Raw genomic sequence first — 12563 nt, 5'->3', positions numbered from 1 at the left:
CCTCTCATGCTACTTCCCCCTTCCGCAACACCCCCCTTGATCCTCCTTAGTTCCCCCCTCCCCACCCAAGGGGCTCTGAACTTCGGAGCGTGGGTTGGCGACCACGGGGCCCTTAGCTGAGTCCTGGCATTGCTTCCACTTACTTGTGCCAGGCGCCTCACTTTCATCTATCCTGTCCGACCTCCCTTGGTCAACTCTTGTTCCTTTCCGACCCCGACGCTTTTAGGTTTCCGAGGGCTAGGGAGTCTTTCATTTTCACGCCCTTCGTGGCCCTTGTCTTCCTTTGGCTGATATCTTCATTTTTCGAAGTATCAGATCCCTTCCATTTTTCTTTTCTTCCCACCCTCCATCCCCCAGGGGCTCTGATCTTCGGAGCGTGGGTTGGCGACCACGGGGCCCTTAGCTGAGTCCTGGCATTGCTTCCACTTACTTGTGCTAGGCTCCTCACTTTCATCTATCCTGTCCGACCTCCCTTGGTCAACTCTTGTTCCTTTCCGACCCCAACGCTATTAGGTTTCCGAGGGCTAGGGAGTCTTTCATTTTCATGCCCTTCGTGGCCCTTGTCTTCCTTTGGCTGATATCTTCATTTTTCGAAGTATCGGATCCCTTCCATTTTTCTTTCCTTCCCACCCTCCATCCCCCAGGGGCTCTGAACTTCGGAGCGTGGGTTGGCGACCACGGGACCCTTAGCTGAGTCCTGGCATTGCTTCCACTTACTTGTGCCAGGCTCCTCACTTTCATCTATCCTTTCCGACCTCCCTTGGTCAACTCTTGTTCTTTTCCGACCCCGATGCTATTAGGTTTGGGAGGGCTAGGGATTCTTTCATTTTCACGCCCTTCGTGGCCCTTGTCTTCCTTTAACCGATATCTTCATTTTTCGAAGTGTCGGTTCTCTTCCTCTTTTTTCCTCGAATTAGTGTTATATAAAGGATTGTTGCCCAATTGTATTTCCTCTAATAACAATAACCACCATCACCACCCTCTAATAAACGTTCCCCACCCCCTTTCTCTATTTATAATTTCTTTATCAATTACTACGGCAAGTTGTTTCGAGTTGAACCTCGTATTTCTTTCATTATTTCTTCCCATTTTTAATATATTTTTATTTGGCTTTATTCTTTTTTAACGTTTTAAATTATTTTAAAACCTATATATCCACTTTGATTTTGAAGAAATTAAATCCTACACTGTTTTCCTAAGACTTCATTCACGTCACCTTTTACTCTTCGGCCGGAGAAACAAATGCCTACAAGACCTGCCTAGCAACGACTTTACATAAGTGCATACTTGATCTGCTTATGAACTTCAAATATATTTGTTTTCGGCGCAAGATAGTGATGTTCTGTTTACTCTCTTGACTGTGATTATTGTGTTTTGAACAGTAACTGAATTGCTACGATGTGATACAAAGTTAATATTTTGCCTGTGTTCAATATGTTAGTTATTTTAAGATCTTCGCTAATTGGCTGATGATGACACTCTAAGTGTGTTGAAACCGGTCCCAATAAACAGGTTGTAACTACTTTTTACTACGGAGTATTGAAAGGTGGATCCTTCCCTATAATATTGTACATCTTATTTTCTCTATTCAATATGGAACAATCACGAAGTTTTTAACTTTAAATTAAAATTAGTAGACACCTGAGTAAAATTGTAGTGTAGTTATTTTATCATTTAGTATCTTGTTTTCTTCATTGTTGTGAAATCCTTGTGTAATATATACAGTATTTATTTCCGCTGATATATACTTAGGTGGAGTCATAAGTCATGGCAACTATTTTTTTTCTCGCGAACAGGAGACAGCACGGAAAATCTAAGATATGCACTTGGAAATGTGTGGTATGTACTTGCATATGATGCCACTAGATGGTGTATGTAAACAACAGTGTGGGTCTAAGCATGCCCCCAATTTCAGTATGTGAGTGAGAGCGTCACAAAATGGAAGTCGTCAACGGTGGGAATGGGAGGTTTTTCCACACCCGCCTTATTCGCCTTATCTGAGCCCATATGACTATGGTCTAATCTCCAAAGTCAAGAAGCCATTATGTGGACAATGGTTTGCTAACAAAGAGGACATCGTAACAGCATTTCGGAGAGAGGTGTCACATGTTAGCGATACACATGCAGCGAATGGTATTCAGCGCCTGCTCCACCGCTGGCAATGCACAGTGGATGCCTTGGGTGATTATTTGAAGGTCTGTAACTGGTGGAGACCTGTCCTTTGTATGTAGTCTTGTGTATTTGCGGTCTATATCACAATAAAACAATGTTTACCAATGGCCTGTGTTCTGTCACTTTCCTACAAGAATCTCCTGAAGTCAGAATTTGTCTTCAGGCACTATGCATAAGTACATACCCTATATTTCCAAATGCATATCTTAGATTTTCCATGTTGTCTCCTGTTCGCAAGAGAAAAAAGAATAGTTGCCATGACTTATGACTCGACCCTCGTATGTTATATTTTATTCAAATTTTTGCATTGGAATGCAAATTCAAATTCAAATAGTTGTATTAAATATGGTTGGACACACACTTACAACTAAATTCGTCCAAGTTTGAAGCTATGTACATTTTAAACACAGATTTCCATTGCTTTTTGTTGAGTGTATTTTAAGATTGAAGCTATGTACATTTTAAAACATAGTTTTCCATTGCATTTCTTGATTGTATTTTACCTCAAGTGTTTTTATGTATCACTATTTTTTGTGTATGTCTTTCTTCTTTATGTTATTTTAGCTGATGATGACCTCTAGGCTAGGTCAAAACCTGTCCTATGTAGCTTTTTAGACAGACCATTTATCAAACGGCAAACGTGTATTGAACATGTGGACTTAATACAATTAAATTCTTTTAGAATTTCATCTTGGATATTGTTTTGATCTCCCACAAAGAACTTTGTGGAGAGATCTACACAGGCCATACAGTGGCTGGACCAACTGGGCATATGGCTGTGAAAACTGTTCGCTTACGAGTATCCGGAAACAGATTCTAAACAGAGCTAGAGATATCCTAGGGCATAAGCGGGTATAGACAGTCGAAGGACGCATAGTAGTGTTATAATGGAAGGAAAGAATATATTAGTACTGTAGGTGACTTGAACAGAACTCTAAACTCAGCAGGTGTAACAGTGAATTAAGGTTTAAGTCTTAAAATGTTCAGTAGTTTTCATGTGTATATATTTGTGTGTGTGTGAATTGAGTCAGCGAATGTACCTGGGAAATTCTCGGTAAGTGTTTCTTTAGTTATACATGATAATGGCTAAGACTAATGAGCCTGTGCTTGTAGCGGATGAGGAATTCCTGCATGCCATTGACCCGGACGTATTCCAAGAAAATGACAACCCTCTTTCACAATCACCAGTAGCTCCCTTACACCAACCTGAGCCCACAGGAATCCTATTGAAACATGCCTTGTCACAGTTTCCTAGAACCCTGCAATGTTGCCACATTAACTGTCTATCACTTTGACGAAGTCTGTTCTATAATTACTGATACAAATATGCATTTAATCAGTCTGAGTGAAAGTTGGTTAACTAACAGTATCAGTTCCGTGCTTGTAAAATTTGATGGGTATACTTTATACAGGAATGGCCGCGCAGGTAAACGAGGCGGTGGTGTTTCAGTGTACTGTAGAGACGACATTAAGAGCAAAATAATCTGTAAATCTTCCCCCAATGACACTCCGCATACTGAATATATGTTCCTTGAGGCGATTGTCAACCACCAGAAAGTGTTAATAGTAGTCGTATATAAGCCACCCAAGGTAAGTAATATAGAAGCGGATCTGGTGAAACTTATACCAGGTTACGAACACATAATCCTCTGTGATTTTAACATAAATATCCTGACTCAGACTAGCGACTCGGACCGAATTCGCAGACTGATCATTTCAATGGACATGACCATCTTACCATTAGACGCAACTGATCATGACACACACGTAACGGCTCAACCCACACTCTAATTGACTACTTAGTGACAAATAATCCCCATAAGGCTGTCAAGCACAGACAAATCTCTGCCCCTGGTATCTCTACACACGATCTTATCTATCTGTGCTACTCACTGCGGGTGCCGAAGTGTAAAGCTAAGTATATAAACTACAGAGACATGAAAAATATAGACTTAACTCTACTACAATATGACGCATATAATTTGCCTTGGGATGACATATGACAATTGCACGTCATGAATTTGAAAGTACATCGATTTAACTCCTTATTGTTAGGACTCTATGACAATCATGCTCCCGTTCTGCAGGCAAGGGTTACTCGCTCTCCTGCTCCGTGGTTAAACACTGAGATAAAAGCAACAATGGCCTGCCGCGATGCTTTGTTTCGCCGGTACAGAGCAACAAAAGAGCAAACTGATTTCGAACAGTACTGTCGTCTACGAAACAAAACAAAACAATTAATTAGAAACAGTAAATTTAAATATATCAGAAATCAAACCAAAACTCTCAATACAGTTAATGCGTGGAATCAGTTACATTCAATAGGAATAGGAAAAATTAAAGAACCTCATATTCCAACAATATCGTTGGACGCACCTAACTCTCATTTCACTGGTAAACATATCAAAGAAACTCGACCCCAATCCGGAATCTCGTTACACAAAGATGGTAATTACTTGAATATTGAACCAGCATTCTCACTGCGAATTGTCAATTTAAATGAAGTAAAACAAATCTTAAATTCCATTAAATCTCAAGCGAAAAGAGCAGATCATATTCCAATAGGCTTCATAAAAAATGTCATCGGCGCAGTATTACCGATCATTACTCAAATCTTCAATTACTGTATAAATTCATGAACTTTTCCAGACATTTGGAAGGATGCTGTAGTGATTCCAGTATTAAAGAAAACCACATCAAATTATCCATCAGACTACCGCTCTATGTCAATACTCCCTCCACTTGCGAAAGCCCTTGAATGACTAATTCACGAGCAACTAACTGAGTATATCACAAATCATTCACTACTAGACCCGTTGCAATCTGGCTTCAGGAAGGGCCACAGTACGACAGCACTCCTTCGGGTAGCAGATGATATCAGGCTTGCTATGGATAAGCGGCAGGTGATGGTACTCACGCTCCTTGATTTTAGCAGTGCATTTGATACAGTGAACATACAAATACTCCTTTCAAAATTGCACTCCCTTGGCGTCGACCGGAATGCGCTCAATTTCTTTATATCCTACCTCACAAATCGTCGTCGGTGTGTCTCAGTAAATGATGTTACGTCCAAATGGGCAATCAGATTATCAGGCGTGTCTCAAGGACCTGTGCTGGGACCTTTATTATTCAGCCTGCATATCAATGATATTTCATCCCCACTTGTCCACTGTAAATACCATCTGTATGCTGATGACCTACAGGTATATTACCATACCAGTGTAGATAGTATATGTGAAGCGATCCAGCATATGAATACAGACCTACGACGACTCACAGCATATGCCAAGAACAATGCCTTACTCATCAACCCATGAAAGACCCAAAGCATAATAATTGGGCACAAAAAAATTACTGTGTGTTCTAAATAGTAATCACAATCCTTCTCCAATTACCATTGATGATACCGAAGTGCCATACTCCAAGATTGTTACAAACCTCGCGGTCACCTTAAATGAGACTCTGACCTGGAATGAGCATATAACTAATGTGTGTAGAAAAGTACATGCATCTATTTATCCTTTGAAGCACCATAAAAATGTTCTCCCACTGGACCTTAAATTAAAACTCATACAAACACTTCTATTTCCAATCTTTGACTACTGTGACAGTTTGACTGACCTAACCTATGAACAAGCAACAAAGCTACAATGTGTACAGAACTCTTGCATTTGATATGCCTTCCAGCTCCGACATGATGCACATATAACACCATACTACAAAAAGTTGGGATGGATACGTTTAAATGACCGTAGAAAAACGCACCAAATGGCCCTTGTCTATCAGTTGCTTTCTTCAAACAGCCCCACCTATCTATCGTCCAATTTTAGGCCTCTTTCTTCGTTCCACGAAATTAACACTCATTCCGGATCACTACTTGAAATAGCACCGCATCGAACAAATACCTACAGCCATTCATTCCTGGTCTCTGCTTCGAGGTTATGGAATATGATCCTGGAAGATATTAAAAAGTCTTGCTCATCTAGGACATTTAAAACAGCCTACCATAAATTCCTCCAGAGTACATACAGTTGACTCGAATGAATGTAAGAGTGAATGACGAGTGAATGAAACCAAAAATTACGTACTAGATTTAAGTTCTTAGGCTATCCCATTTCCGTTCTTACTACTCTCATTTAAGGCTATAGACTGTTCGTAGAAATAGACTACATAATAACATCGATTTTAGTACACTTAGACTGTAACATACTAATATTCAGTTAACTTATTTTAGCCTTGTATTTGAATAAGTTTTCCTTTAAGCTAGTTGTAGATATATTCTTTAGGTCATAAGTTCATATATTTTTTTTGTTATCCACTCTCTATTTATCCTATAATTTTTCATCAGTAGTAACCTTAATTAATTGTATTATTGTAATTCCTTATCTGACTTACATATCTCATTAACATAATTGATTACAGTGATATTTTAGACTAATACTGTAAAAATAAAAAAATTGTATGTGGTTAAGTGTAAGAGAGGGCCAAGAGTGCTAACTTAGCCACTTAATAAAGATGCAAATAAATAAATAAATAAATAAATAAATAAATAAATAAATAAATAAATAAATAAATAAATAAATAAATAAAATAAATTGTGTGTGTCTTACTTTTGTGTAAACTGCCATAATAATTATTATAATAATATTTCTCTTTCTCTTTCTAAGACCTTAACTCAGCCATGACTTATGAAGAAACAAGGGTACACCATACGTACATTCCCTTCCATGGAGAGTATTAAACTTAATACTGTGTTTATTTCTCAGGTGGGGATGGCTGCAAATTGGGAACTACAGAAGATACCTGATAAACTGAAGGATCTCTTTGTCCTGATCTCAAATATGAACTTCTCGGCCAGTAACACAAATGAACAGGTGAGTAAGATGATAGCTGGCCCTGACATCTTTCTCTTCAAGTAAATATGACTTCATTAAGATGCATTTTAATGCACCAAAGAGAAAGTATAAGGCACATCTGAGAAATAAAGATTCACATACAAATTTCAGGAAAAGTTTGTAACATGTACTTTGATTACACTGACTTTGACTGTGATCCTTTTACTTCCCTCTCGAGTTAATCCAGGAGTGATTTGCCAAGTCTTGTATGAGTAACACGTGTTGAAAATGGCTACACTGATCCAGTGAGGCTCAACTTGCAGGATTCCAGCAAGATATAGCAGATATTTTAGATTCAGGATGTCAGGATGTGACTCTTTGTTCCAGTCTGTTTGAAATATGAACATCTTCATTGTATCCTGTCATTTTACCAATTCTATGTGGCACTCTGTTCCAGTCTGTTTGAAATATGAACATCTTCATTGTATCCTGTCATTTTACCAATTCTATGTGGCACTCTGTTCCAGTCTGTTTGAAATATGAACATCTTCATTGTATCCTGTCATTTTACCAATTCTATGTGGCACTCTGTTCCAGTCTGTTTGAAATATGAACATCTTCATTGTATCCTGTCATTTTACCAATTCTATGTGGCACTCTGTTCCAGTCTGTTTGAAATATGAACATCTTCATTGTATCCTGTCATTTTACCAATTCTATGTGGCACTCTGTTCCCGTCTGTTTGAAATATGAACATCTTCATTGTATCCTGTCATTTTACCAATTCTATGTGGCACTCTGTTCCAGTCTGTTTGCAGTATGAGCATCTTCATTGTACCTGTCATTTCACCAATTCTCTGAGACACTCTGTTCCAGTCTATTTGGAACATGAACCTCTTCATTGTTTCCTGTCATTTCACCAGCTCTGTTCATGGTGTGGGTTACTGTAGTCATGTCTTAGTTCGTGAACCATGGGCAACGGCAGAGTGGCCTAGTAAGTGGTCCTGAGAGTCGGGATACCACTTGCTATGGAATGGGAGTGGGCATCTTAGACATATTCTGAGTCATGGCCCTCCTTGTGCTCAGGCGGCTAGGACTATACAATTCACCCGTGGTCCATAACCTGTTAGAGGAGAGATCCTCACTTGGACTATGAGCAAGTATTGTAGCATTCTGCTTCATGAATTTACCGAGCTCAGAACATTTTAAGCAAGCCTTGGACCTATGGTAGTAACGGAGTACCACTCCCATTCAACAGACGAGGGAGTCCTTGGAAACAACTTGGCGAACGAAATGGAATTCGATGGGGAGCTATCAATATTAATGGGGCTTATGGAAGAAAGAAAGCAGAACTAGCTGAGTCAGCAGAGAAGATTCATCTGGATGTTCTAGGAATAAGTGATATTTGGGTAAGGGGAGACAACGAGGAAGAGATAGGAGATTATAAAGTGTACTTGACGGGTGTTAGAAAGGGAAGGGCAGAGTCTGGGGTAGGGCTCTATATCAGGAATACCATTGCACACAACATAGTTTCTGTTAGGCACGTAAATGAGCGAATGATGTGGGTAGATTTGTCAGTTGGAGGAATTAGGACTAGAATTGTCTCCATGTATTCATCATGTGAGGGTGCAGATGAGGATGAAGTTGACAAGTTTTATGAAGCATTGAGTGACATCGTGGTCAGGGTCAACAGCAAGAATAGAATAGTGCTAATGGGCGATTTCAATGCGAGAGTTGGGAATAGAACTGAAGTATATGAAAGGGTGATTGGTAAATATGGGGAAGATATGGAAGCTAATGGGAATGGGAAGCATTTGCTGGACTTCTGTGCTAGTATGGGTTTAGCTGTTACGAATACATTCTTCAAGCATAACGCTATTCACCGCTACACATGGGAGGCTAGGGGTACCAGATCCATAATAGACTGTATCTTAACTGACTTCTAATTCAGGAAATCTGTTAGAAATGTATGAGTTTTCCGGGGATTTTTCGATGATACGGACCACTATCTGATCTGTAGTGAACTAAGTATCTCTAGGCCTAGGGTAGAGAAAGTGAAATCAGTCTGTAAGCGAATAATGGTAGAAAATCTCCAGGACAAGGAAATTAGACAGAAATGCATGGATATGATTAGTGAGAAGTTTCGAACAGTAGACAGTAAGCAGGTTCAGGATGTAGGAAGTGAATGGGTGGCATACAGGGATGCTGTAGTAGAAACAGCAAAGGAATGCCTAAGAACAACTGTGTGCAAAGATGGGAAAAGGTGAACATCTTGGTGGAATGATGAAGTGAGAGCAGCTTGTAAACATATAAAGAAGGCTTATCAGAAATGGCTCTGAACAAGGGCCGAGGCAGACAGGGATTTGTACGTAGATGAAAGAAACAGAGCAAAACAAATTGTTGTTGAATCCAAAAAGAAGTCGTGGGAAGATTTTGGTAATAACCTGGAAAGGCTAGGTCAAGCAGCAGGGAAACCTTTCTGGACAGTAATAAAGAATCTTAGGAAGGGAGGGGAAAAAGGAAATGAACAGTATTTTGAGTAATTCAGGTGAACTCATAATAGATCCCAGGGAATCACTGGAAAGGTGGAGGGAATATTTTGAACATCTTCTCATTGTGAAAGGAAATCATCCTGGAGGTGTTGCGAACAGCCAAACTCATGGGGAGGAGGAAAAAGATGTTGGTGAAATTATGCTTGAGGAAGTGGAAAGGATGGTAAATAAACTCCTTTGTCATAAAGCAGCAGGAATAGATGAAATTAGACCTGAAATGGTGAAGTATAGTGGGAAGGCAGGGATGAAATGGCTTTATAGAGTAGTAAAATTAGCATGGAGTGTTGGTAAGATACCTTCAGATTGGACAAAAGCAGTAATTGCACCTATCTATAAGCAAGGGAACAGGAAGGATTGCAACAACTATCGAGGTATCTCATTGATTAGTGTACCAGGCAAAGTATTCACTGGCATCTTGGAAGGGAGGGTGCGATCAGTGGTTGAGAGGAAGTTGGATGAACACTAGTATGGTTTCAGACCACAGAGAGGCTGTCAGGATCAGATTTTCAGTATGCGCTAGGTAATTGAAAAATGCTACGAGAGGAATAGGCAGTTGTGTTTGTTTTGTAGATCTAGAGAAAGCACATGACAGGGTACCGAGGGAAATGATGTTCGCTATACTGGGGGATTATAGAATTAAAGGTAGATTATTAAAATCAATCAAAGGCATTTATGTTGACAATTGGGCTTCAGTGAGAATTGATGGTAGAATGAGTTCTTGGTTCTGGGTACCTACAGGGATTAGACAAGGCTCTGATCTTTCACCTTTGTTGTTCGTAGTTTACATGGATCATCTGCTGAAGGGTATAAAATGGCACGGAAGGATTCAGTTAGGTGGAAATGTAGTAAGCAGTCTGGTCTATACTGATGACTTGGTCTTAATGGCAGATTGTGCTGAAAGCCTGCAGTGTAATATCTTGAAACTTGAAAACAGGTGCAATGAGTATGGTATGAAAATTAGCCTCTCGAAGACTAAATTGATGTCAGTAGGTAAGAAATTCAACAGAAATGAATGTCAGATTAGTGATACAAAGCTAGAACAGGTCGATAATTTCAAGTATTTAGGTTGTGTGTACTCCCGGGATGGTAATATAGTAAGTGAGATTGTATCAAGGTGTCGTAAAGTTAGTGCAGTGAGCTCGCAGTTGCGATCAACAGTATTCTTTAAGAAGGAAGTTAGCTCCCAGACGAAACTATCCTTACATCGATCTGTTTTCAGACCAATTTTGCTTTACGGGAGCGAAAGCTGTGTGGACTCAGGATATCTTATTCATAAGTTAGAAGTAACAGACATGAAAGTAGCAAGAATGATTGCTGGTACAAACTGGTGGGAACAATGGCAGGAGGGTACTCGGAATGAGGAGATAAAGGCTAATTTAGGAATGAACTCGATGGATGAAGCTGTACGCATAAACTGGCTTTGGTGGTGGGATCATATGAGGCAAATGGAGGAGGATACATTACCTAGGAGAATAATGTACTCTGTTATGGAGGGTAAGAGAAGTAGAGGTAGACCAAGATGATGATAGTTAGACTCAGTTTCAAACGATTTAAATATAAGAGGTATAAAACTAAATGAGGCCACAACACTAGTTGCAAATCGAGGACTGTGGCGACGTTTAGTAAATTCACAGAGGCTTGCAGACTGAACGCTGAAAGGCATAACAGTCTATAATGATAATGTATGTATGTATGTATGTGTCTATGCTCTGTTTTAGTGTGTGTGTAACATGAACCTCTCGTTTGTTTGCTGATATTCCACCAGCTCTCTGCTTTAATCTTCTCTGCACAGTCCTTCACTCTCTTCAGCCATCCATCTCTCAGTTTTCCCCTCAGGCTCATGCCACCTACTTCCATCTCATGCATTTTTTGGGTGTCCTTGAGTTCTCCATTTGTTTGATATGCTTATACCATCTTACCATACCATTTTTCTGTATTTTCACTCTTTCTCTGTACTTCCCTAACCTTCTCATTTCTCACTCTGTCTCTTCTTTCATCTCCTGTTCCCCTTCTCAAGAATTTAATTTCACTCATGTACACTCTACTAACATCTCTTCCTGTGTTCCATTTAGAGACAAGATTGACACCTACCCTCTATATTTGACTTAATAGCTTAGGGACTCTATAATCTTTTGGCAATATTAAAATTAATTACTATCTTTTCTTCCTAGATGGAGCTGACATCAGGAAAGGAACATGATAATTCATCTACTAATAAACAAGAGGATCATATTCATGTGCTGCACAATCTGAATATGTCTCCTAAGAACTTAGCTGCACAGGTGAATTAGACATGGGAATATTTCTCATACTTTGTGGTATTCATCCAGCATTTGAATTAATAGGGGAGATAAGGGGGATTTTTCCATCCCATCCGATCCAGGGAAGAATATTAACCCCTTAAAAAAAAAAAAAAAGAATTATCACTAAGTAAACATAAGACTAGTTTACATTTTGTTCTAAGATGATATGCCTGCCTAACTCAATTCTGCATTGCAGTATAAATTGTGAGACTTAAAAATGGAAATAAGTTAACGTTTTAAACATTTGATAAAGTTCATATTGCTGCTTGTGTCCCTAAGTGTTCAATATAAGCACTTCTTAAGTGACAATAAAATTCTAATGACATATGTGTGCTAGTCTCACTAACTCAGTAATTATTGTCAGTTCAGATTTGATAAAGATAGTGGATCACTTAATGTTAAGCCATATTAAGAAATAATGCTTAATGAACATCAAAATGGATGGATTTGTGTTTTGAAATAATGGGGCATAATGTAATAGGATAAAATGATGTATCAAAGTCACAAGTGTCAAGTAATAAGCTTCTTCCTCCTCCTTCTTCTTGTTCTTGTTCTTATTCTTCTTCTGTTACCTTTGCCAAGAGAGTTCTGAATTTGGCAGTGGATCATTGACCTCCATCCAGTTCTCACACCCCATGGAGACATAAGGAATGAATTTAGCTTCTGGGGTATTCCTTGCCTCCTTTTCCTGATTCACTTTG

General features: G+C 39.3%; 1 protein-coding gene across 1 annotated transcript in view; it reads left to right on the top strand.

The window, feature by feature from the left end:
* Positions 1 to 12563, top strand: part of LOC136880867 (myosin-3) — a 299781-nt gene that overhangs the window by 87143 nt on the left and 200075 nt on the right. The window contains exons 11-12 of the mRNA XM_067153408.2: positions 6939 to 7046; positions 11731 to 11841. Of these exons, the coding sequence (XP_067009509.2) occupies positions 6939 to 7046; positions 11731 to 11841 (219 nt within the window). The remainder of the gene's footprint in view (positions 1 to 6938; positions 7047 to 11730; positions 11842 to 12563) is intronic.

This window comes from Anabrus simplex, chromosome 9 (assembly GCF_040414725.1).
Source record: "Anabrus simplex isolate iqAnaSimp1 chromosome 9, ASM4041472v1, whole genome shotgun sequence".
In the NCBI taxonomy this organism is placed as follows: Eukaryota; Metazoa; Arthropoda; class Insecta; order Orthoptera; family Tettigoniidae; genus Anabrus; species Anabrus simplex.
This window is presented reverse-complemented; position numbering and strand designations above follow the sequence as displayed.